At 34.1% G+C, this 25,146-nt stretch overlaps 5 protein-coding genes across 5 annotated transcripts in view; 3 read left to right on the forward strand and 2 right to left on the reverse strand.

Annotated features, from left to right (window-relative positions):
• Positions 1–1,503, forward strand: part of PGO_011190 (kinesin) — a gene marked incomplete at both ends in the record, with an annotated part of 4,227 nt that extends 2,724 nt beyond the window's left edge. The window contains one exon of the mRNA XM_028685759.1: positions 1–1,503. This exon is cut by the window's left edge and continues 444 nt beyond it. Within this exon, the coding sequence (XP_028541560.1) occupies positions 1–1,503 (1,503 nt within the window).
• A 3,376-nt stretch (positions 1,504–4,879) lies between these two features.
• Positions 4,880–9,535, forward strand: PGO_011200 (DnaJ domain containing protein; the record flags this gene model as incomplete). Its single annotated transcript, XM_028685760.1, has 1 exon — positions 4,880–9,535. One exon carries the CDS (start codon positions 4,880–4,882, stop codon positions 9,533–9,535), a length of 4,656 nt encoding a protein of 1,551 aa, XP_028541561.1.
• A 1,461-nt stretch (positions 9,536–10,996) lies between these two features.
• PGO_011210 (glycosyltransferase) lies at positions 10,997–11,551 on the reverse strand (the record flags this gene model as incomplete). The annotated part of the gene is made up of 1 exon (XM_028685761.1): positions 10,997–11,551. The coding sequence occupies one exon, from the start codon at positions 11,549–11,551 to the stop codon at positions 10,997–10,999; it is 555 nt and encodes a 184-aa protein (XP_028541562.1).
• A 1,661-nt stretch (positions 11,552–13,212) lies between these two features.
• PGO_011220 (ferlin) lies at positions 13,213–18,867 on the forward strand (the record flags this gene model as incomplete). The annotated part of the gene is made up of 3 exons (XM_028685762.1): positions 13,213–18,062; positions 18,329–18,573; positions 18,803–18,867. The coding sequence occupies 3 exons, from the start codon at positions 13,213–13,215 to the stop codon at positions 18,865–18,867; spliced, it is 5,160 nt and encodes a 1,719-aa protein (XP_028541563.1).
• Positions 18,868–19,167: 300 nt separating this feature from the next.
• PGO_011230 (hypothetical protein, conserved) lies at positions 19,168–24,284 on the reverse strand (the record flags this gene model as incomplete). Its single annotated transcript, XM_028685763.1, has 10 exons — positions 19,168–20,734; positions 20,934–22,111; positions 22,351–22,451; positions 22,644–22,724; positions 22,827–22,883; positions 23,083–23,163; positions 23,286–23,350; positions 23,533–23,606; positions 23,867–23,954; positions 24,238–24,284. 10 exons carry the CDS (start codon positions 24,282–24,284, stop codon positions 19,168–19,170), a joined length of 3,339 nt encoding a protein of 1,112 aa, XP_028541564.1.
• Positions 24,285–25,146: the final 862 nt, after the last annotated feature.

A 25,146-nucleotide genomic window follows, 5' to 3' on the forward strand; every position in this document is an offset into this window, starting at 1 on the left:
GAAGAAGATGAAAAGAAAAAAATAAATAAAATAATTGATCAGCTAAAAAACGATATTGCAAAATTGACAAAAGAGTGCTCTTACTGGAAAAAGGAAGCTCATAATTATCATAACAAGCTAAACGTTTTAAATAAAAATTACTTAAAAATTAACGAATTTTTATTTAAAACATTAAATAATGCTAATAATAATTCGATAGGTCCTTGCGATTTGTCCAGTTTTTACAATCCCTTTATCAAATGTGATGAACAAACATCTGAATGGACGAGAGAAGAAACGATGCGGAGGGATCATTCCTTTCGTCCTCAGGGCAAATCGGAGACTCTTCGACAGGGGGAAGAATATTATGACCAAAAAAAAAGTGTAACGAATTTGCCTGACCTCTTCAGGCGAAATGGTAGTGCACACAGGGGTGGCATTGCTAGGGATACTAGCGGTTCTAGGGGTGATGGTTGTAAGAGTCATAATGTCCATGAAGACATGTGCAAAATAAACGAGCCACGTTCACAAGGGGAGGAAGGAAATTTCTATTTAAGAAACCAAAGCACTGCGAATCCTCGTCAAATGAACCAAAAAGAATTCGAAGAAGACAATTCTTCTTACGATAAGTATTGCTCCCTTGGTGCAAAAAAGAAAAAAAACGATGACAAACAATTTATGCGCAATTTACCTGACCAGGAAAAAAAAAGCTATGACCAACAATTTACGCGCAATTTACCTGACCAGGAAAAAAAAAGCTATGACCAACAATTTACGCGCAATTTACCTTACCAGGAAAAAAAAAGCTATGACCAACAATTTACGCGCAATTTACCTGGCCAGGAAAAAAAAAGCTATGACCAACATTTTGCACACAAATCGCCTGAACAAGGGGGGGCGAATTCTCCCAATTTACGGAAACAGGTATCCACAAAGCGTGAACATAGTGGGAAAAATCTCAACACAAAATATGAACAAGTCAGGGAAGGAAAAAGTCAAACTGGCAATACTACAACTTATGAAAAAAAAAATTCCAGCGTTGCATTTAACGATGGAAGCATCGATCGTATCGAGTACAACGCACGTAGTAGTGACCTTTTAAAAAATGAAATTACCCTGGCCAATGTAAACAGTGAACAGCGGAAAGAGCACGACAAGGGTGAACATTCCACTCATATAGGTGGACTCAACTTCTCAGGAAGTGTATCGCAAAAAAAAAGAGGGAACGACAATGAAGTTTGTGAAAACAGACATGGAAGTTATTCAATGCTGTGTGGGCATTCCACCTGCACACGGTCAGGTTGTAATCAACTGGATAACGCAGCAATGCACATTAGAGGAGGGGACTCAGAAGATCGAACCTGTCCATTAGGAAATGGTAATGAGGAAAAGGTGGCAACAGGAGAAATGCAATTCGTAACAAAATGTGACTCGAGGCATGGAAAAAAAATCACCATCGAGTCTCTTTCAGCTAAAATAAAAAACAGAATACTCAAATCGAGAAGTCTGTCCACGGTCAGGTGAAGAAAAAGAAAAGCAATCACAAGGAAGTCCAATAGTGGTGGAAGCAGAAAAGGAAGCTGAAATATTGAGGGGGGGGTAGGGTAGGGTGAAGCAGAAAAATTGGACAAATTGGAAAAATTTATACTCCTTCCCATTTTTATATTGTTGTTGTTTATTCAATGCCACTTTCCATCGAGTTCACTAAAAATGTATTCAGCAGAATAATATTATCAGTTTGTGAAAATTGAGGGGGATTATATATACTGACAATTTTTAACCAGATTCGTTCTCATATTATTCCCTATTCCCAGTTGAAAACACTTCAGTCCCTCCTTCCACCTTCATGCGTTAGAACCTGAGACGTTAGTGGGGTGGAGAAGCTCGCCTACGCGTACTGCAATTGCTGGAACTGCTGCTTTGTCTCTTATTTTACTTTTAAGTTTCCTTTTTGTCAGTCCATAGGACCTCTCTTTCTTTATAATGCACCCATGCCATGTGAGAAACGCGGAGAGAACAATAATACACATTTGTACCTGTCCTCTTTGTCTGCTTTTCCGCTTGTTTGTATGTCTAGAGAGGAGAGGGGCCAGTTTTTTTTTTTTTTTTTTTTTTTTTTTTTTTTTTTTTTTTTCTCTCTTTATCGAACAAGCTAATTTACGAAATATAAAACGCGTTTGATACACTTCTTTACATGTACGTGGTTCATGTGAAGAAAAAGAGTTTCCCCCTTTTCTCTCGTAAGGAATCTTTAGAGGTATGGAAATCGAAAAGATTTGTCTCACAAAACTGATACCTCCCTCCTTCTTCCTCTCCCATTCGTGTCATCTTCCACCCTTCGACACCTCGGGAACAACCAAAAAAAAAAAAAAAAAAAAAAAAGTAACAAACATAGCAAAAATGGTAAGAAAAGCAAAAGTAATAATATTAATAGGAGTAACAAAAATGAAACGAAACTAAATGGACAGGAAAAAGCAAGTACTAATTGTCGCAAAAATAGAATAAGGCATTTTCATTGGAGATTGGAGAACATACGAAAGATGGAGGCAGAAGAGGAGGGAAAATAAAATGAAGGACCATTGTCACATAAAAAAAGTTGAATAATTAATCAGGTGACAAATTACAGGGCATGGTGCTAAAAAAATAAAATAACAACAGCAGTGATATATTTTATTGTATATTGGAGATTGGGAATAATGGGTTTAGATATAAAAATGGAAATTACAACTTTTAATTTTTATCGTTCTTGTAACCAGAGCCAAAAAAACATACATTTTTCCCTTTGTCATTACAAAAAAAAAAAAAAAAAAAAAAAAAAAATTGCTTAAAAATGTATACCAAAAATTGATAAGTTACATAGATTTTTTTTTTTTTAATTCCAAGATTGACAAATTGTCGCCCTGTGACATTCTCTCGGACAAAAAAGTGTTACCCACCTGGGGGGGTTTTTTCTTACGTCATCCAGCAACCGCTCGTCCCCCCTCCCTCATTCTATGTTTATTTTTATATTGTACTTTAATAACTTATGTTTTCTACATTTTATGCTTAATATATATTTTTAATTTTCTGCGTTTTGCGTTTTACATTCTGTTTTTTACGTTGTGTTGTGCATTTTTTGCTTTGAGTTTTACGATCTATGGCTTTGTGTTTTTTTATACATTTTTTTTATTATATTTTTTTTTACTACATTTTTTTTTACTACATTTTTTTTTACTACATTTTTTTTCTACATTTTTTTATTTTATCTTATTTTATCCTATTTCATCTTATTTCATCTTATTTTATCTATTTTATCTTATTTTATCTTATTTTATCTTATTTTATCTTATTTTATCTATTTTATATTACTTTATTTTGTACTTTATTTTTATCACTTCATTTATTACTTTTTACTATTTATTTTTTTCTTTTTCTTTTCTTTTCTTTTCTTTTCTTTTTTTTTTTTTTTACGTACAGGGGTCTTGCATTTATCGAGCGACAGTAGATCTTCACCACGTCGTTATGTTTTTAGAAGAATTGTTGTGCCCTTTTTTTTGCTTGAGATTTTGCTTGCGATTTTGCTTACGATTTTGCTTGCGTTTTGCTTGCGATTTTGCTTGCGTTTTGCTTGCGATTTTGCTTGCGTTTTGCTTGCGATTTTGCTAGAGATTTTGCTTGAAAATTTGTTTGAGATTTATATTTATTTTTTTATTTTATTATTTTTTTTTTTTTTTACCACTTGCTATATTTAAAAACATCACTGTTTACTGCTTTCTCGTTTTTCATTTTTCATTTTTCATTTTGCTTTTTTTTTTTTTTTTTTTCAATTGATTTTACTTTGAGATTTTTTTTTTTTCCTTACATTTTTACCTTCTTTTTTTTTTTTTTTTTTTTTTTTTTTTTTTTTTTTTTTTTTTTTTTTTTTTTTTTTTTTTTTTTTTTTTTTTTTTTTTTATTTTTTTTTTTTTTTTTTTTTTTTTTTTTTTTTTTTTTTTTTTTTTTTTTTTTTTTTTTTTTTTTTTTTTTTCAATTGATTTTACTTTGAGATTTGTTTATTTTCCTTACATATTTACCTTCTTTTTTTTTTTTTTTTTTTTTTTTTTTTTTTTTTTTTTTTAATTTGTATTTTGTAACAGCTATTTTTTTTTTTTTTTTTTTTTTTTGAAACACCGAATTATTTTATTTAAAAAATTCCCCTCTTGTTTGTTTTTTAAAATTAAAGGGATGGAAAAAAAAATTCCATTCCCCAGAGGTCTAACAAAAAAAAAAAAAAAAAAAAAAAAAAAAAAAATTTTTAAAAAATCCATAAAAAATTTTACATTTAAAAATTTTTTTTTTTTTTTTTTTTTTTTTCAATGAGCATGTTGTAATAGCTAGCTTTTTTTTTTTTTTTTTTTTTTTTTGAGACACCGAATTGTTGTATTGAATAAATTCCCATCTTGTTTGTTTTCTCAAGTTAAAGGAGTGGTAAATAAAATTCCATTCCCCAGAGGTCTGACAATCAGAAAAAAAGAAAAAAAAAAAAAAAAAAGCAGTTGGAAAACACGTTTAGGATATAACTAGACAGGAAAGGAAACTTGTCGAACGGAAAAGCATCAAAAGATCCAACTACACAACAATTTGAGAATCAATTCCCTTGGAGGAGGGGTATATGGTGGAAGTGGGTTATATTATTCAGCAAATAGATCTGACGAATTTTCTGACACTTTGAAATACTGCATCATTTAGATAACAAACAGTTTGTTTTCACAAAATTGTGAACATTTGGATAAAGTGATAAAAATTTAAAGTGTGCCTATGTGTGTGTGGAGGGGGCGCATCACCATTCAGCTCGTTCCCACGTATACATCCACTAAGCATTTACACCATTGCAAGATCGAATAGACACTAATCTCTCCCTCCTCTTCTCCTGTGTGAAGCCATGTCGAACTGGGGTTTTTTTGGAGATTATGGAAATTGGTTCTCATCACCTAGTAGCAACATCGCAAGAGCAAATGCAGGATCAGCAAACATTTCAACGAACATACCGACGAATCTAGCAGCCGCTGCTGCTGCCACGAAGAGTAGATCAACTGCTGAATTTTTTGATGAAGATGATGATTTGGGAATGAACAATCCACATGAGAATAGTAGACATCATTACAAATTCAAGTATAGCAAAGCGTATAATTCAGAAGACAGGAAGAGAAGTGGTAAAATGGATGATGAACCATTAGATTATCGAAGCAGCAGTAGTGGAAGCAAAGAACAGGCTAGTGATTATTATATGAAAAAAAAAAGAGAAGAAAGGGGCGAAGGAAAATATGGAATTGAACGGAGTGAGGATATAGATGATTATGAGGACAGGTATGAACGGGTGAGAAGAGGTGAATATATGAGAAGCGGTGAATATATGAGAAGTGGAGAACCTATGAGGAGAGATGAATATATGAGAAGTGGAGAATCCATGAGAAGAGATGAATCCATGAGAAGAGATGAATATATGAAAAGAGATGAATATATGAGAAGTGGAGAACCTATGAGGAGAGATGAATATATGAGAAGTGGAGAATCCATGAGAAGAGATGAATACATGAGAAGAGATGAATATATGAAAAGAGATGAATATATGAGAAGTGGAGAACCTATGAGGAGAGATGAATATATGAGAAGTGGAGAACCTATGAGGAGAGATGAATATATGAGAAGTGGAGAACCTATGAGGAGAGATGAATATGTGAGAAGTGGAGAACCTATGAGGAGAGATGAATATATGAGAAGTGGAGAACCTATGAGGAGAGATGAATATATGAGAAGTGGAGAACCTATGAGGAGAGATGAATATATGAGAAGTGGAGAACCTATGAGGAGAGATGAATATATGAGAAGTGGAGAACCTATGAGGAGAGATGAATATGCGAGAAGTGGTGAATACACGAAAAGGAATAAACATGCTGGAAGAGATGTGCTTGAGGAGTGGAATGATTATGAGGAGAGAAATTATCATGAGGAGAGGAATGAACGTATGAGAAGTGATTATCATGAGGAAAGGAATGAACGTGTGAGAAGCGATGATCATGAGGAAAGGAATGATCGTAAGGAGAGGAATGAACGTATGAGAAGTGATGAAAATAGGAGAAGCCGTGAGAGTGTGAGAAGCAATAATCATGAGGAGAGGAATGAAGGCTTGAGAATCGATGAGAATGAGGAGTGGAATGATCGCAAGGAGAGGAATGAACTTATGAGAAGTGATTATCATGAGGAAAGGAATGAACGTTTGAGAATCGATGAGAATGAGGAGTGGAATGATCGTAAGGAGAGGAATGAACGTATGAGAAGTGATGAGAATAGGAGAAGCCGTGAGAGTGTAAGAAGTGATGAGAATAGGAGAAGCCGTGAGAGTGTAAGAAGTGATGAGAATAGGAGAAGCCGTGAGAGTGTAAGAAATGATGAGAATAGGAGAAGCCGTGAGAGTGTAAGAAGTGATGAGAATAGGAGAAGCCGTGAGAGTGTGAGAAGTGATGAGAATAGGAGAAGCCGTGAGAGTGTGATAAGTGATGAGAATAGGAGAAGCCGTGAGAGTGTGAGAAGTGATGAGAATAGGAGAAGCCGTGAGAGTGTGAGAAGCGGTGATAGTGTGAGAAGCGGTGATAGTGTGAGAAGCGGTGATAGTGTGAGAAGCGGTGATAGTGTGAGAAGCGGTGAACATGTGAAAAAGAAAAAAAGTTCTGGAATCGAAGAACGTAAAAAAAAAAGTGATCGTATGAAAAAAATAATTCGCTTTAAAAAGAACAAACGTACGGGAAGCAGTGAGCGTGAGGAAAGCAAAGAACGTATGGAGAGAAAAAGTGAACGCCTGAAAAAGAGTAAACTCCTGAAGGAGCGTAAACATTCTTTAAGCGATGAGTACGAGGAATGGAAGGAACTCGAGGAAAGAGCAGAACTAGTAGAAGGCGAGGAAAGTGCAGAACTAGTGGAAGGCGAGGAAAGTGCAGAACTAGTGGAAGACGAGGAAAGAGCAGAACTAGTGGAAGACGAGGAAGGAGCAGAACTAGTGGAAGAGAACATACATGAGGAAAAGAAAAAACTGGAGGAAAAAACAGAACCTGTAGAAAAGAAAAAACTGGAGGAAAAAACAGAACCTGTGGAAAAGAAAAAACTGGAGGAAAAAACAGAACCTGTGGAAAAGAGCAAACATGAGAAAAAGAGCAAACCTGAGGAAAAGAGCAAACCTGAGAAAAAAACAGAACCCGTGGAAAAGAGCAAACCTGAGAAAAAAACAGAACCCGTGGAAAAGAGCAAACCTGAGAAAAAAACAGAACCCGTGGAAAAGAGCAAACCTGAGAAAAAAACAGAACCCGTGGAAAAGAGCAAACCTGAGAAAAAAACAGAATCTGTGGAAAAGAACAAAGATGAGAAAAAGAACAAACACGAGGAGAAAACAGAAGCTGTGGAAAAGAAATTACTGGAGGAAAAAACAGAAGCTGTGGAAAAGAAATTACTGGAGGAAAAAACAGAAGCTGTGGAAAAGAAAAAACTGGAGGAAAAAACAGAATCTGTGGAAAAGAGCAAAGATGAGAAAAAGAACAAACACGAGGAAAAGAAAAAACATGAGGAAAAGAGGAAACATGAGGAAAACGATGGAAATGGAGAAAGTGCAAACCACAATAGTGGCGAAAGTAGCAGCGGTGGTGGTGGAGGTTTTTTCAGCAATTTTGGATTTTCGAACCTGTTTGGAAATATTGAAATTCCTTCGTTCTGCAATGAGTACAAAACTGGTTATTGTTTAGATGAAGAAGCGAAGAAAATATTTCCAGAGGGTAGTAGTAACACCAATTCTACAAAATTTGGTTCTACTAGAGGAAGTAAGAGTAGTAGCACAGGTGGTGGATTTGGCTTCGAAAGTGGAGGTGGTATATTTGGTGGTGTAAAGGATGGAGGAAATAGTGGTGGTATATGTGTAGATACAACATATTATGACATTTTAAATGTGAAACCAAATGCAAGTTTTAGTGAAATTAAGTCAAGTTACTACAAATTAGCTTTAAAATTTCACCCAGATAAGAATGCCAATGATCCAGAAGCAAAATTAAAATTTCAAAAAATAAATGAAGCTTACCAAGTATTAAGTGATTCACAAAGGCGAGCTGATTATAACCAACATGGACTTAATGCAACAAAAGATATGGTTCTTATAGATCCAGCTATTCTATTTATGATGCTTTATAGTTCAGAAGAATTATCTGATTACATTGGGACATTACGTGTTGCCTTTTTTATTAAGCTAGCATTTGAACAAAATACATCTATTGAAGATATTCAAACACAAGGTGGAAAAATGCTTTCTGAGATGGAAATGGAACAAGCGAAAAGAGAAGTTGAATTAGCATTAATTTTACGAGACAAATTACAACCATTTGTAGATGGAGATTGTACGGATTGGCCAGAAAGAATGGAAAAAGAATTAAAAAATTCCTTAGATTCATCTTTTTCAAGTTCTATTTTAGAATCCATTGGTTGGACATATCGTAACAGTGCTGTTTCTTTCATAGCAGAAGTAACAACACTATGGGGAATGGGTGCCACGGTTCCAAATATTCAAGCTCAGAAAAGATCTGTTCAGAATAATTTTGGTTTGTGTACATCCATTATTAGTACATTTCTAACCATGCAAAAAATGGCAACTTATAATGAAATGCAAAATGCCATTGATCACCCTGATTTTCAGAAAAATCAAAAAATCACAGGTGCTAATGAAACAACAACAACCACAGCAACAACAGCAACGAGCAGTAAGAATAAGAATAAAGAAGATAATAAATATATAGCTTATAATGATGATGATGCCTTAAACAATAATATAAATGATGAGTACTCAAGTGGAAGTCATAGTGAAAGTAAATCATCCAACAAGTTCTCTGATTTTTTTGGAGATATGCGAAAAGGGAAGAAAAAAAAAAACAAAACGAAAGACGCAAATGATGAAAATATCGACCTTACGGATAAGCAGAATGTGGATGAGCATAATACCAATTCAAGTCCTACTGCTGCTGGTGGTGCTACTGCTGCGGGTGGTACAACGACGAATGCCTTCCAGATGAATGGAGTGAGTTATTTATTTATACATGATAATTCATTTGATAAGAAATCATCAAATAAACATTCTCGTGATAGCAAACAATTCAGTAGCAACATAGACCCATCGAAAGATTTCAATAGAGATGCTTTTCTGGAAAAGAAAAGTAATGAAGCCTTTGGAATAATTATAAAGAACGTGCTGAAAATAGTTCTATGGGATATCGAAACAACCTTGAGAAAAGTAGCAGAAAAAGTTTTGCGTGATGAAGGTGTTTCTATTCAAATCAGATTGAAAAGAGCTAAGGCTCTAAAAGTTCTTGGAAAAATAATGCTAAAGCTGTCGAAAACAAAGAAAGATATGAGTGATGCCAAAGATTTTGACGTGAACCAGCTTTTCGAGACGGTCATTTTGAAAGCTGCTGAGAAGGCAGCAGCAGCGGAAGAAGCTGCTACATCTTCAGCAGCAGCATCATCAAAGGGTGAAGGAGGCAAAACTGATTTTAAGCGGGAGAGTTCGTAGATTGCTATTGACATTTTATATCCTTGAGGGGGAAAGAGAAAAAAAAAAAAAAAAAAAAAAAAAAAAAAATTTATTTTTCACCTTTTTTTTTTTTTTTTTTACAAGTGCTCGCATGTACAAAATGAGAATAAATTTTACGTGTTCGGTTGATTCTTCATGCAGATATGATGGTGTAACAAGGTGTACATAGATAAGTGACATGTGAAATGTGCTATATATGTGTATATATATCATATTGGGTAGGATGCCAAAACGTACACATTTGAGTTGAAATCTAAAACGAGGTAGAAGAAAATAGGGAGAAGAAGGGTGACCCCATCAGCACACACATTTGTGTTATAATTGAATTATCTCTTTCGACACTTCTGGAATATGCAAAGATGTAGGAGAGAGAGAGAGAAAAAATAAACTTAACTGCAAAATTGAGCACGTGTCAGTTATGCCCATGTGTGTGTTTAGAGGCAGCGAAAGGGATAAAAAAATGTCGAAAAATGTTTGGCATACTTGGACGCGGAGGAGGATCATAAGAGGAGTAGAGAGAGAGGAGAAGGAGAAGAGTTCGTGGGGGCAGAGGAATAATATATATATATACCATCGTTAATTTGCACAACCACGACTTAAAAAAAATATTTTTTACAAAAAACATGTTAACACTTCTCCTTACCCCCACCGTTCGTTTACGTGGGGTAAGAAAAATGTGTCCATTTTTTACCCAGCTTTTCATTCCACTTCAGCATTTCATTCCACTTCAGCATTTCATTCCACTTCAGCATTTCATTCCACTTCAGCATTTCATTCCACTTCAACATTTCATTCCACTTCAGCTTTTATTCCACTTCATGTCGCCCTTTTTTTCCCACACATCTTTACACATTTTGTGATTTTATTTCTTTCCCCACGCGCTTACATTTTGAGTGCAAAACCAGACTGGTGTGTAAATATTCCACAATCAACTTTGCGTTAGTGTAATTCCTTTTTTTTTTTTATGCTTATTTTTAAGAAACACACAACAGCGTAGCAGTTGTATATTTGTTCATACCGTGTGTAAATGTTTTACTCTCCATAAATGAAGTAATATGCAATTTTATGTTTGGATGATATACTGGAGGAGCAGACCCGACCTGGAACCAACCCCCTTTCACTGTGTTTCTATCAAGTCTTGTGTATTCTGGACAAATCTGGACAAATTTGGACAAATTTGGACAAAATTGACAAACTAAGACAGTATTTATTCATAGTACTTTATGTTTAACTCTTGCTGCATGGATTCATATATCTCCAGCGAGTGAGACACTCCCCTTTTACATACCTACATACATTATATATATGTACATGTATGTAGTATATATCCCTGGTGTTGTTGTCTTTCCATATTTTATATATGGTGTGTTCTTCTTCTCTTCCCTCCATGACCTCCCACCCCACCCCAATGGGTGTTGTGTCCCAGTATATATGATGGGCTTACTCATAACAACGTCGTAAGTCACTAAGAAAAAGTTCGTTCGTCTGAGGGGAGGGAAGGGTTGCATACGTATTTTTCTTTAAACATTTTCTAATTTGTTCCATGAGATTTCTTAAATTTTCACATATGTCCACATAATTAAACGACTGCATAAAATAAGCAAATTCCATTTGATGATTATTCATTAATTTTTTATTCACAACAATTAGAATTTTTTTATTCATTCGTAAACATTCAATGGTAGTACCTGCTCCTGCATGGCATAAAATTAATTTTGCTTTTTTAAAATATTCAGACAAACTTTTTTTATATCGAAAATATTTTACCCTTTTTAATGATTTTCTATTATTATCCTTATTTTTATATATCAGTTTAGGCACATATGTACCTTCTCCGATCTGCATTGTCATTTTGGAAAAACCTTCATTTTGAAGAAAATCGTGAAACTCGTATGTATCCACGAATTCAATCAGTTCATCAAATTTGTATGATCCTACCGTCACGAACAATGTCTTCTTCGGCACCTCTCGTTTCTCGTCGTCTGCTTGTCCCATTGGCTGTTTTATTTTATTTTTTTCTATTTTATTTTTTATTATTTTTTATTATATTTTATTATTATTTTTTTTTTATTATTTCGTTCTTTTCTTACCATAAATGGTTACACGGTGTGAAAATAAATGCGTTGGAATGGACTTCAAAAAAAAGAGTCACGTTGCACATGGCTCTTGCATAAAACTGTAATATTTTTGCCTTAACATGTGCATGTGGGGGAAAAAAAATGTCACATTTCTCAACCCGATGTGTAAGCGATGTGCGGTGAATTGCCACTACGTGCTGCGATAATATGCTCTCTTTTTTTAATGGCTGAAATTTCACGCTTCTGCCAAGTCACAAAAGTGTTACTCCCCCCTGCCTTAGCGGTACACACCCAAACGGGAACTTTTTGAATAAACACAAACATAAAACTGTTTTTTTCAGTGCATTAAAAAAGGAGCCTTTTATCCACGTTCACTTGGTGCTACCCGCCCGAACACTTATGTTTCATTGTCCTTTTGATAAACTGAGGAAACGGCCTCGAGAATGCTACACACACACACATACCCTACTTCCTCTTTTTCCCATGTGTGCTTAATCTTTTTTTCTTTTTTTTTTTTTTTTTTTTTTTCAGAGTTGTTCCTCTTCACCCAGATTATATATATACACACACAAATCGATATAAGACGTAAGTAGAAAAAATTCACTTACCGTTAGACTAACATGTGTAACTATGGACATACCGAAAGTCTATAGAAAACATATTCCCTCTTTGGAGAATGTGACTCCTCTTGGAAAAATGTCGAAAAGCCTTCTATTCGATGCACCAAAGATTTACACAATCAAGAGTCCAAAATATGCAGTCTTTTTTTTTTTTTTTTTTTTTTTTTTTGGAATAGTAATCTCTTTCGTATAATTCCACTCTTATTTTTGCGAAAATTGACATTTCATATATATATATATATATATATATATATATATATATACGTATGTATGTATTTATTTTATTCTTTTTTTTGTTTAAATGTTCTCCTTTTCAAAGTGTTATGAACAATTTGTATTTTTTTTTTTTTTTTTTTTTTTTTTTTTTTTTTTTCTTCTTACCTGTACAACTTGGCTACTTGAGAAAAAAAAAAAAAAATTCCCTAAAATAGTTCCCCAAAAAATCCCTTTTCCCCCTGCATGTTCATACAAAATAGCCATTTGTGTACCGAACTTTTTGTCAAGTGGATTGACAAAAATGGAACAAAGGAAAATTTTGACCAACTTTGTGCCAATCCATCTCCCAAAAATGGAATAGAGGAAAATTTTTTAGTCAACCTCTTTTTCCCAAATATACTAGAATGGAGAACAAGCACAAATACTCTTAGAGAACATTTTCAAATAAATATGGGGATAGGACCACGGTTAATTAAGACAATTAATCAATTACTACTCTCGTTTTTTTTTTTTTTTTTTTTTTTTTCCACCAAATTGTAGTGCGAATTAGCACTTTATGGGTGTATAGCGCAAAGCGCCATTTGATGCGCAGCACAGAATACACTTCCCTCGGCCTTTCTCCTCCCTACGTATCAATTAAAAAATAGAAATTATATATCACCCTGACCCTTATTTGTAATTAAGTACCACACACCTTCTTTTCACACTTTTTTTTTTGATATATGCTATAATAATGTCCAAAATGAACTTTGGGAAGAAAACTCAGTACAACATCAAGGTGGATATACATGAGGTGAAAGATTTGAGCTTCCGAGAAAGTGCGAATGAAAAGGAAATAATTCCAAACCCGTATGTACAAGTAACAGTGAATAATGAGAAAAAATGCACAGCGAAAAAAAATCAAGCAGTGAATGTGGTGTATAACACATCCTTTAACTTCTCAATGGATTTAACAGATTATCATTTTGAAAGAACAAGTGTTGATGTGTGTGTTTTGCACAAATATACAATTCAAAGTGCATTAATAGGAAAATGTTCATTCGGGTTAAATTATGTATACTCCAAAGTACAGCATTGGTTATATAGAATATGGGTGAAGTTAAGAAATCCAGATTTGCCACTTGACGAAGTTGGTTTTTTGTTAATATCAGTAGGGGTGTACGGCCCAGGGGATTCCATACCAATTGTCAATGATAGTGTAAAGACAAATATAAACGATGCAACTGTTACAAATGCAGAAGCAGCTCGTAGTGGAGACAGTGATAATGATGATAGTAGGGGTCAACTCTGTGAAAATAAAGGATTGGACATACACATCACTCACTATGATTTATGCGTAAATATTTTCAGAGGTCAAGACATGGAATTTATCGGTAGTAGTACTTTATTCTCAAACAGCTTAGAACCATATGTAAAAGTATCTCATAATGGGTTCGAAGAGAGCACAAAGGTTATTAGAAATGATCCTAATCCTGTATGGAATCTAAGTGTACACATACCTACATGTACTCCTTGTTATGATAAAAATATAATTATTGAATTAATAAATGGAGAACATAACGGAGTAGTTATGTATAGTATTCTTTTAGATTTATTTGAGATATTGAAGCGTGAATTAGATGCTAGATGGTATAATATATATTATAACCCCCAAAATCAGATTGCCCCGAGAAGTAGTATGTATAACCAAAATGTAAATAATAATGCACCTTGTGCAAATACAAATAGTAATACTACTCCCAATTCTGCTAATGCATTGGGAAATTATTTATTCTCAGCTACAGCTGAAAAGTTATTCAAAAATGCAACTCAAGGGATCAACATTAATGAAATTTTGGGAGTAACCAAAGTTCAAAATATGTTTTCATATGATGAAAATTTAAAAGAATTCTATCTATATGGGGGTAGAATTTTTCTCAGTGTAAGTGCAACCAAAACACATGCACCGGGTCCTATATACATCAAATCAGCAAAAGTTGAGCCAGATCCACCTAATAAAGAATTTATTTTTTGTGCAGATATTTATGAAATATTATCAGTTCGTAGTAATACAAATAAAGGAATGAACTATGCTTCTATGAATGATAGGATTAATTATAACAAAGCATATGATTCAAATGGTGATAACATCATATGTGTATGTGGTTTGGGACCACATAAATTGAGAACTACTCCGTTGATAGCAAATGAGGTAGGATCATATGTACTAAATGAAAGTGTAGGTAGAATTGATGAATTTCGTATCTTTCTTCCACAAAATAATATTGATCAGATATATGATATCTTTTTATACATTTATGTAAAATCCAACATGGCTGTTACAGATTGGATTACAAATAGGAGTGTGTATAACACAGGAGTTCTTCATAATAACCATGATTATTACGATTCTGGAGATGCGAATAAGTTTATGAAACTTAATCAAATGGGTTCTATAAATAAGCATTCAGAAAATCTTTTTAATGATTCCGATGTAATGAGTAATTATAAATTAAAAAGTTATGTAAGAATTCCTTTCAAATATTTACTACTAAATGAGAATAAACCAAAATGGTTCATTATGAAGGATGTAGAAACAAATGGACATGATTATAGCATTTCCTTTTTTGCTAATTTGATTCCTTTTCATTTGTTTAAGAAACGACCACCGAGATTAGAATATAAATTATCTCGGTACTTTTTTCGTGCACTAATCTATGAAGGATTACATTTTCCTGCAAAAGGATATAATTCTTTTCCAGATCCTTATATAAAAATTGAACTAGCTGGACAGACCATAAAAACTAGTACTATTTTACATACCTTGAACCCAAATTATTATGAAGCATATGAAGTAGAAGTGATTCTACCAACCAATTTAAATCTTGCACCTGATATATCGATAGAAGCATTATCTGTTAATAAAACATTCCTTTACAATGACGATGACATCCTACTAGGTTCATGTACTTATCCAATAATAAAGGTCCCCATAGAATGGAAACGCTCACCTGTTTGGATAAATTTAAAATCGTCACAATATAAAAAATGTAAAGCAAAATTATTAGTTGGATTTGAATTAGTTCCTTTAGAAAAAGTTCTTGATGATAGTTATCCATTTTATGATGACATTAGACCTTCTACCTTACCTGGTCATGTATCTTTATTTCTTGTTGGTATACGTATGTTTAAACCTTTGAAAGATCCATCAGTAACTGTTTGTTTTGGACGAGATATTGATGATACATCTCAATTCCTGTGGCATGAAACCACAAACAAAGTTATTTCAGGGAAAGAAGGAAATTGGAATTTCTTAAAATATTTTTCTCTCGATGTTGCTTTACCAAAACGAATGCAACATCATAGTTTTTTAGAAGTTCGAATTGAAGATAGAGATTTGAATACTGGATTTACTACGACAGGTGCAAATACTACCCAGTCAGCCAAAGCTACGAATAATAACAATTTAATCGGTACTGCATATATCACTTTGAACCCGTTACTTCCTTGGCTAGATAAATATGAAAAAAATGAATGTGCTGAATTGTTTAAGTTACATCTGCTCGAGGAAGTTCTAATGGAAGATGCAGAAACTGCAAGGAAGACATACAACGGGGCTCTTATTTATAAAAAAAGTTCTATGATTTCGAGAAAAATTACCGATGGATTTTTTGATGGTGCAGGTGCTGATACAGACAATGATGAGGACTATGGAGAGAGGCATGCAGGTGGGTTCCATGCCATGTCTTTGGTTGCACTTGAGGAAAGAGCAGAAGAAGAGGAAGCAGCTACAGATGTGGATGCCCGTCCTGTTGCAGGGGTAGAGGCAGGAGTAGAGACAGATGTGGATGAAGAAGCTGGTATAGAACCCAACGCTGACACAGCGCCAGATGCAGTGATTGAGTTGGGAGAAGTGCCAGACCTGGAGGAAACACGAGGAGATGAAGAGGATGAAGAAGATGGAGAAGATGAAGCAGATGGAGAAGATGCAGAAGATGATAAGCTGCTCCACCCGCACAACAACCACGTCGAAGGAGATGAAGTCCATTCGTCCAGAGTACTCAGGGAAGATGCATCTACCAAATGGAGAGGCAAAGATGGAAAAGGTAAAAAGTGGAAAGGTAGAAAGGGAAAAAATTCAGGGAGCAGGGAACGATGCACGAAATTGAGGGTCGTCGAGAAAGGAATAAAACAGATGCAGGAAATGAGTAAAAAGAAAAAAAAAAACTTGAAGAAATATGTTAATAAAGAATACGTGCCATATAACGATCCCGACTTTGCAAATGTTCGAATCGAAGAGGCACTTGAACATGTGTGTTTCAAAGCTAGCGAATATGGAAATGATTCTGTTGTAAATGTAGAAGAGAAAGAAATGGAGGATAATGAGAGTAATGCAAGTGAAAAACGATTAAAATTGAGAGACATGAATTTTTTTAAAGGAAAACATGATGATAATAGGGAAAAAAATATACTAATGAATAAGAAAAAGGATAAAAAAACTATTTACGGGTTCAATGAAGAGATGTTAAATTTTCAACTATCGCTAGCTGGAGATGATGAGCAAGAAGAAATACAAAGAGATGAGATGTTATACGAATATGAAGTAGATATGAATGTAGATGATTTACCATACCTAAGAGCAACTATATTTAGATGCACAGATTCAGGAGTACCAGAAGCTGTAGGTTATTTAAAATATATATGCAATGTTTATGATGAGAAAACTATACATTTAAAAAAGGAGATGCTAAAAAAATGTGATAATTTAGTAAATGAATATAAATTGACTAGAAATTTGGTTGTAAGAGCATATATAATTCAAGCAAGAGGATTGAACCCACCCTCTGGTGCAACAGATATAACTACTTATGTATGGATCAAAAACAGTAATGAAATTACCAACATCCCTGGAGGATTATCTCATAATATTAAAGACACAGGTCATACTAAGAAGCAGGGATATAAACCTGAATTTAATAGATGTTATCAGTTGTTGTGTTCTTTTCCTGATGAATCTATTATTCAAATATGTATAATGAATCAAGGTTCCTTGTCAGATGAAATAATTGGATACACATACATCGATATGGAAGACAGATATTTTAATCCACGAATTAGACAACTCATGATAGATGATAGTATGCCAATTGAATTACGATCACTCAAATTAGAAAATAGTACCATTTCTCATGGATCTTTAAGATGTTGGTTTGAAATATACCCAGAAGAATATGCACAATTAAATCCTGTTAAAATTCTGTGCTCTAATGAACCTGATGATTATCAACTGAGACTTGTAATATGGAAAGTTAGCAATGCAGCTATGGATGATAATCCTACCATTAGTCTCTTTGTCAGATGTATATACACAGATGAAGATTCTGAAGACAAGCGAGACACAGACACCCATTACAATAGCAAGGATGGCAAGGGCATGTTCAATTGGCGTTTTGTTTTCAACATTAAAATTCCAACCAACTCAACCAGTATCAAAGTGCAGGTGCACAACTACGCTCTGCTTTCTTCAAACGAACCCATTGGAGAAGCCACACTCGAAATGTCTGCTCACTTTTACCGGGCTCGCAAGAAGAAGGGTCTATACCACATTCCGCGGTGAGCTCCACACTGGCTAGCAGTGATCAGAGGAGTTGCAATTATTCGAGTCACATCTGGATGAGTTACATCTGGATGAGTTACATCTGGATGAGTTACATCTGGATGAGTTACATCTGGATGAGTCACATCTGGATGAGTTACATCTGGATGAGTTACATCTGGATGAGTTACATCTGGATGAGTCACATCTGGATGAGTTACATCTGGATGAGTCACATCTGGATGAGTTACATCTATTATTTTACTTTTCTTACTCCCCTCAGGTTCTGGCTTCAGTGCAAACACCCAGCCCACAAAAATAAGGTCCGTGGGAGTGTCGAAATCGAGGCGAGCATATTGCCCAAATCAGAAGCAGAGATAGAACCCGTAGGAAACGGAAGAGACGAACCCAATAGAGATCCGTTTCTGCCACCCGTAACTGAAAACAGGACATACGTAGATTGGGTGACCATTAACGAGAAATTTGGAGCCGCAACCGCATCTATTATGCAAGGTTTGAAGTGGACAGGTACGGCACTTCCCCTCTTTAAAAAAAAAACAAAAAAAAAAAACAATTACATTCTTTAGCACATGTATCATATACAATATTCAAAAATTTTTTTTAAATTTTTAATTGGAGGCATTTGTTTTTATGAAAATACAATTAGATATATGATTTACAAAAAAATAAAAAAAAAAAAAACCTAAAAATGTACTAATTTAAACTTCTCCCTTTTTTTTTTTTTTTTTTTTTGTAGGCGTATGGATTGTTGTTGCTGTCATAGTCGTGGGTGTATTTTTCCTTCTGTTTCTCTTGAAATGACATTTGCAAGTTCCACATGAATTGTTAGAAGATAGGAATTGTAAACAGTGCGTTCTTGTGGAGAACATGACTTTTGTACATGGTTGCAGAATTTTCTGCACATGTGTATGGCAGTACTTTCACACGTAGAATCTATATATGCACATTTGTGTTCGCCCACCTGTGTATGTAAGAATATGCATATGTGTATATATGTATGCATATATGTATGTATATATGTATGTATATATGTATGTATAATTTTTTTTTTTTTTTTTTTTTTTTTTTTTTGTACCCAATTCCCCCCCTCCCGATCCGAGATCACCGGTACAGATAGAAAAATGCCAAATAGTCCAAGAACCCAACCTGCCGTTTCTCGAAAAGATGAAAGTTTTTAAAAACACATTCATGCATGTGAGACACACGTCTAACCAACTTCCACATCTTTTTGTATATATGAATATATTCATCATTTTCGTTTCGTATGTTGTACAAGTATACTGCATTTTCACACAAGACATTTAAGATCATGTCTAATTCCCGTATATGAAATTTTCTCTTTATCATTTTCCCTATGCTCACTTGGCCACTTTGCTTTGTACCTCCCCACTTGCATTTCCCTTCGGAGCTTGCACCTTGACATTCCTGTGTATTTTCCACGTCTCCAGCTTCGTTCACATCTTCCCCTTGCCACACCTCATAGTAGAACCCATGGTCAAGCGCAAAATTGGCTACCTGTATAAGGATTCCTATGTTTTGGTAAAGAAAGAAAATGTCTTTCCTTCTCTGTTGATATAAAGATGTTTCTATCAAGAAGTAGATGTAGGAAGTGATCATCTGAATCCGCACTGATATGGAAACATAAGGATCTAGGAAGATAACATAACTGTTTTCGCTACTTGGGTTTGGAATCGTGATTAGTTTAATCCCTCTCTTATAAAACTGGTGTGCCATTCTTGAGTTCCTTATGTCATAATCGTAGAATTCTGCCAAGTGGAAAAGGGTTGATAAGTTGTGGGATCTCGTGGTTGATTGTTTGGAATGCTGGGGGTCTCCCTTCTGATCCAGATGCAGTTCCATGTGGTCACGATGTTGATAATGATACTGGTGAAGAGCTTTCTCCACAAATTTGTACAACGCAAACCCAATTTGATAATGCCTGAGTACGTCCAAATGGGATCTAGCAACATCCGCAATGTGCTCGTGGCACTTCTGGTCCGTTTGCATGCATCTAGTTATCCAAGGGGTGTAATAAGTCATGTCGGAGTATTTGATTTGATCAAACTGTTCATAGGGAGAGTTATCATGAATAAGTTTGGGGAGAAAATAGACAACGCTAAATTTTCCGTTTCGATAAAGAGTCCTATAATTTTGATCATCATATAATACCCGCTGGCAGAATTTCATACTTTTTCTATTTTTACATTTAGCATAATTAGAATCCACTTGTTCAGAAATAGTGAATGCGTTTATTTCTTCATTAGGAGTTGTTGCACATCTATATATATTTGCAATAAAATATCGAACTTTATATTTCTCATAATAATACTTTTTGGCATCGCTAAATGGTAAACATCCCGAAAACATATAGTAGTCTTGTACTCTTTTTCTTAAGCTTACATCTTCATATTGTGGGTTCAGAACAAGTTTGAAATTTGTAGTTGATCTTAAAAAACTAGATGTTGGAATATCTGCAATAATCCCTTCCCCTTCTTTTAAATTTTCTTTCAACCATACAATTAAATCCATGTTCTTACTTATATTGGGTGCTTTATTTTCCATAATATTGATGTATTCATAAGTTGGGAAATATTTTATGAATGGGTAAATGCATTCTAAGAGACAAATTCCATAGATGATGAGTTTGGACAATGTCTTCTTACTAGGCCTGCACAAGAGGGATATGGGATGGGGTAGCAATTCCAAGTGTTAAAATATGAGAAGAGGAAGAGGTAGATGTTTGACGACACGGAGGGTATTCCATGCATTCCAATTTAAAGGGTAATCCTACGTGCGTACATATAAAAAAACAAACCGCATGAATGAATGAGTGAATAAAAATTTTGCTTAAAGGATGGAAAACGCACCCTAGAAGGAACAAATTTTCCATAGTAACTAGCCATATATCGGAGAGTAAATAAGGAGATCCAAGAAGACTGCTCAAGAGACACATGAGGGGCAATGCCAAAACACGGAGTCGAGATATAATAAGCATAAGTAAGGCAAAAAATCCAAATTGAATGATCAAGTAGAAAAATTGTGCATGGAACACCTCGAACCCAAATTCGATTTTTTTTCTTCGTCTGCATAAGCACACACAATAATTCATTACATAAAGGAGTAGAATTACGTTAAACAGTAGGAAATATTCAAACAATGATGTTTCTTTTATCATGTTAAACATGCGTTTTGTAAACGGATTGAATTCAGAGCCCACACTATATATCATGCTATCAAAATTATGACTACTTAGATGTAGACGCACTTTTAACAGAGACATTACGTGTGAGTCATCCTTTTCTATTCCAAATGTAATCAGACGTAGCAGCAGGAATATAACTATAGATGTCAATCCCTTCTTCAGCATGAATCCCATTTTTTTCTGAACGGAGCAAAATTTACCTGACCAGGTGCTGAATACCTCTGCTTGGCGTTTCTCTACTTGGAGTTTCTCTGCTTGGAGCTTCTCTTCGATTCGTTCCTCACATGTGTGACTACTTCTGATCATATGGATGCTTCCTCGTCCTCTTCTAAAGGCATGTCCATACGTCCCCTTCACCACATCAGCGTCTGTCCCTTTCACCAAACCAGCGTTTGTCCCTTTCACCACACTAGCGTCTGTCCCTTTCACCACACTAGCGTCTGTCCCTTTCACCACACTAGCGTCTGTCCCTTTCACCACACTAGCGTCTTTCTTCTGCACCACACCTGCATCTGTTTTTCCCTCCTGGCCACCCACCGTGGTTCCTCTGCTTAATGGAATTACTTGAGTACAAAAAATACTGGTGCCAAGAATTGAGATCAACACAAAAGGAAAATATGTATAGAGAAGATATCTCGGGAAAAATGTCAAAAGTAATGAGACAAGATATGAACAAGAGAATGTTATCAGTATATAGTTCAACTCTTTTTGTATTCTGAATCCTAGTAAATCAAGCCCAAAGAGGGTTACCACATGTGTTAACATAACAAAAACAGAGAATTGCCATGTGATGAAAAAAAGAAGGGAAGAGAGAAATAAACAGACCAAGTGGAAGGGTGATTTCTGCGTGTAAAAAAAAAAAAAAAAAAGAAGAATGTTCCATTAGTAAGACATAAAGAGGGATATATATAGTTACATTAATTGGGATAGATAAAAAAAAAAAAAAAAAAAAAAAAAAAAAAAATCTTGTCCATTTGTTGTATACAAGTGTATATGGCTACGCCAGAGAAATAGTGTGAGTGTGATTATTTTCTTTTTTTCTTTATTTAATTCTACTTTTATACTCATCTTATTACTCCAACTTTGCACTCAAATCTTGCCTTCTTCTCACGTAGGATCATATAGATGAACAAAATGTTGCACCACATGTACACTGAAGAGAAATTTTCTCGTAAGGAAAAAGCTATCAGGGGGGGGGGGGGGGGGAGGAAAAAAAAAAAAAAAAAAAAAAAAAAAAAAAAAAAAAAAAAAAAAACATGACATTTTGGAATGGAAGAACCGTACACATTGTACATGTGTACAGATTACATAGGCATACATATGCAGGTTCTCCTATTAGTGCTCTTTCTCAAGGATACAGATATAAAACACATACCTGACAACCTCATTATGAACTTTTCTCTAAAGCATGAAAAAAAAAGCATTAAGAATATGACACCCGAGATATAGGACCTTCCTGCAAGCAGGGATGTTGCAAATGATTTTGCAAGCGATGTTGTAAGAGATGGTGATAGAAAAAGTGCAAAATAAATCTGTCTTGTCGTGACCCATTTTTTACCCAAATACACTGAAAAAAAGAACAAGGTACTGACGCTGGCAGCCTGGGAAAGTAGGACTGAAATATTAAAAAAAAAAAAAAAAATAATAATACCACTACTACTGCTACTACTAGTAGTAGTAATAATAAAACTAAATAAAAGAAATATAACTCCCTCTTTTGTATTAACAACCTATGGAGGTGCAACTCGATTTGCTGCACATACATTTATCTTCTCTTCATATTAAATGAAAAACATTCTTTCGTTAAACCATACCTGCGTATACGTAAAAATTGTAAGGAGTTGCGACGTGTTCTTTTAAATTTAGAACTCTCCATAGTGTTCCCAGCACAATTTCTGTAAATTGAAAATAATGAAACAACAACATAAGGGTGTGGAGAATGCATATAACAAAATGAGAACCTCTTGTTCAAAATGAACCAATTGAAGTTTATCATTTTTGTTCATTTATTATATACCTGGATACACATTGAAACGTCTAATGGCATTGATAGTGTTGGGATATTCACTCCTGTTATCATGTCTAACAGAAGAAAAAGAAAGAGGGTAAATGAGTAAGGAGAGGGGAGAAAAAAGAACATATTGATCAGTGAACGATGGAACCGTGAATAGAAAATAGAACAAAACCAAGATAAATTAGTTGTGATACATTTTCCTGTATATAATATCTCTCCATCTCTTTCCCCTCATTTTTGTATAAAATACATCAACAGATTGATCCCTTCCATGTATGTCTTAGATTTCACAATGTCGTCAAAAAAAGAAAAGTAAAATGATTCCTGAATGTAATGCAAAAGGGAGATATGACATTTCTATGCTTTAATAAGACAAACACACACACATACAAAAAAAAAGAAAAAAAAGAAAAAAAAGAAAAAAAAGAAAAAAAAGAAAAAAAAGAAAAAAAAGAAAAAAAAGAAAAAAAAGAAAAAAAAAGAAAAAAAAGAAAAAAAAAGACAAAATATGCTTAGCTGAATGTATGCTTCTTCTTCTTTTTTTTTTTTTTTTCTTTTTTCTCTCCCCATCCCCTTTCGTTTACCTCAGAATAGAGTGACACCTTTTGTTCTTCATAATTTCGATAAAAGTCGTATCTATATCTTTTATAAAATGTGAAAGCCACGAAAATCCTATAAAGGGAGGGGAAAAAAATTGGGGAAACTATGAAATTCTTCAATATAAACCACATTTTTATGAAATTCTTTTTCAACATGCTAATTGCCATCGATCCATTCTGCACTTTCATACGTATACAGATTGAGACATCGCTCTAGGTAAACATAAAAATATTTTTCATATGTCTATTTGTATATTCACATAACGTTGGTACAATAACATCATCAATACAAAAAAAAAAAAAAAAAATACAGGAACAACCCCCACTGATATTTATTTTCTTTATTATGTAATTACCACACGAAAAAAGAACAAAGAAAAAGTTTTAGTTTACACTTCTCCATTTATAAGTGCACATGCTAAATGTTCCAGATATTTTTTTTTTTTTTTGAATGTAGATATGGAGGAAGATAGAATTCCTCCCTTTTTTTTAATTAATTTGTTAAAAAAAAAAGACGATGAAGTAGTGGAAGCAGTGGAAGAAGGCGAAGAAGAAATGACCGTAATTTGTGTTCTGCTATAGTTGTCATACCATTACATGGGCACACTGGATGCAGGTAATTATAGTGAATAGTTTTAATAAATGGTCGAAATGTCACAAGAGCAACAAAACAAATAAAATATCTTGCAAACGGTGTAATGCAAATTAATGTTGCGTTATAATTAATTGGCAGTACATATACATATATATATATATATATATATATATATATATATATATATATATATATATATATGCTCTGTGGAACATATTCATATGATTAGACAGAGCAAAGAAGGGTTGTAGTACTAAGCTGGTATAATAAAAAATGAGTTATCGAAAAAGTAGGGAAAATAGTGGAGCAGCCTTTTTTTTTTTTTTTTTTTTTTTTTTTTTCTATAATTATTTATAATTTTTATATAGCCTTATTAAATTTTGTTTATTCACTATTTTGCTTATCAATTTTATTTTATTTTGTTTTATTTTTTGTTCTTGTTGAAAAATGCTCGTGCGAAGAAGAGGTCCAACAACTTCATTAAATTCTGTTCTTTTTTTTTTTTTTCCCTCTTTTTTTTGCCTTTGAGTTACTACATAACAATTGATAAACAGAAAAATATAGCTTGTTCAGGCAAAAAAAAAAAAAGCATACGTGATAGGTACATTTTGGTAGGCACACACTGTGGTATGTACATGTACGGTATTTTTTTTTTTTTTTTTTTTTTTTC

This window comes from Plasmodium gonderi (genome assembly GCF_002157705.1).
Source record: "Plasmodium gonderi DNA, contig: Chr01, whole genome shotgun sequence".
NCBI classification, from domain to species: domain Eukaryota; phylum Apicomplexa; class Aconoidasida; order Haemosporida; family Plasmodiidae; genus Plasmodium; species Plasmodium gonderi.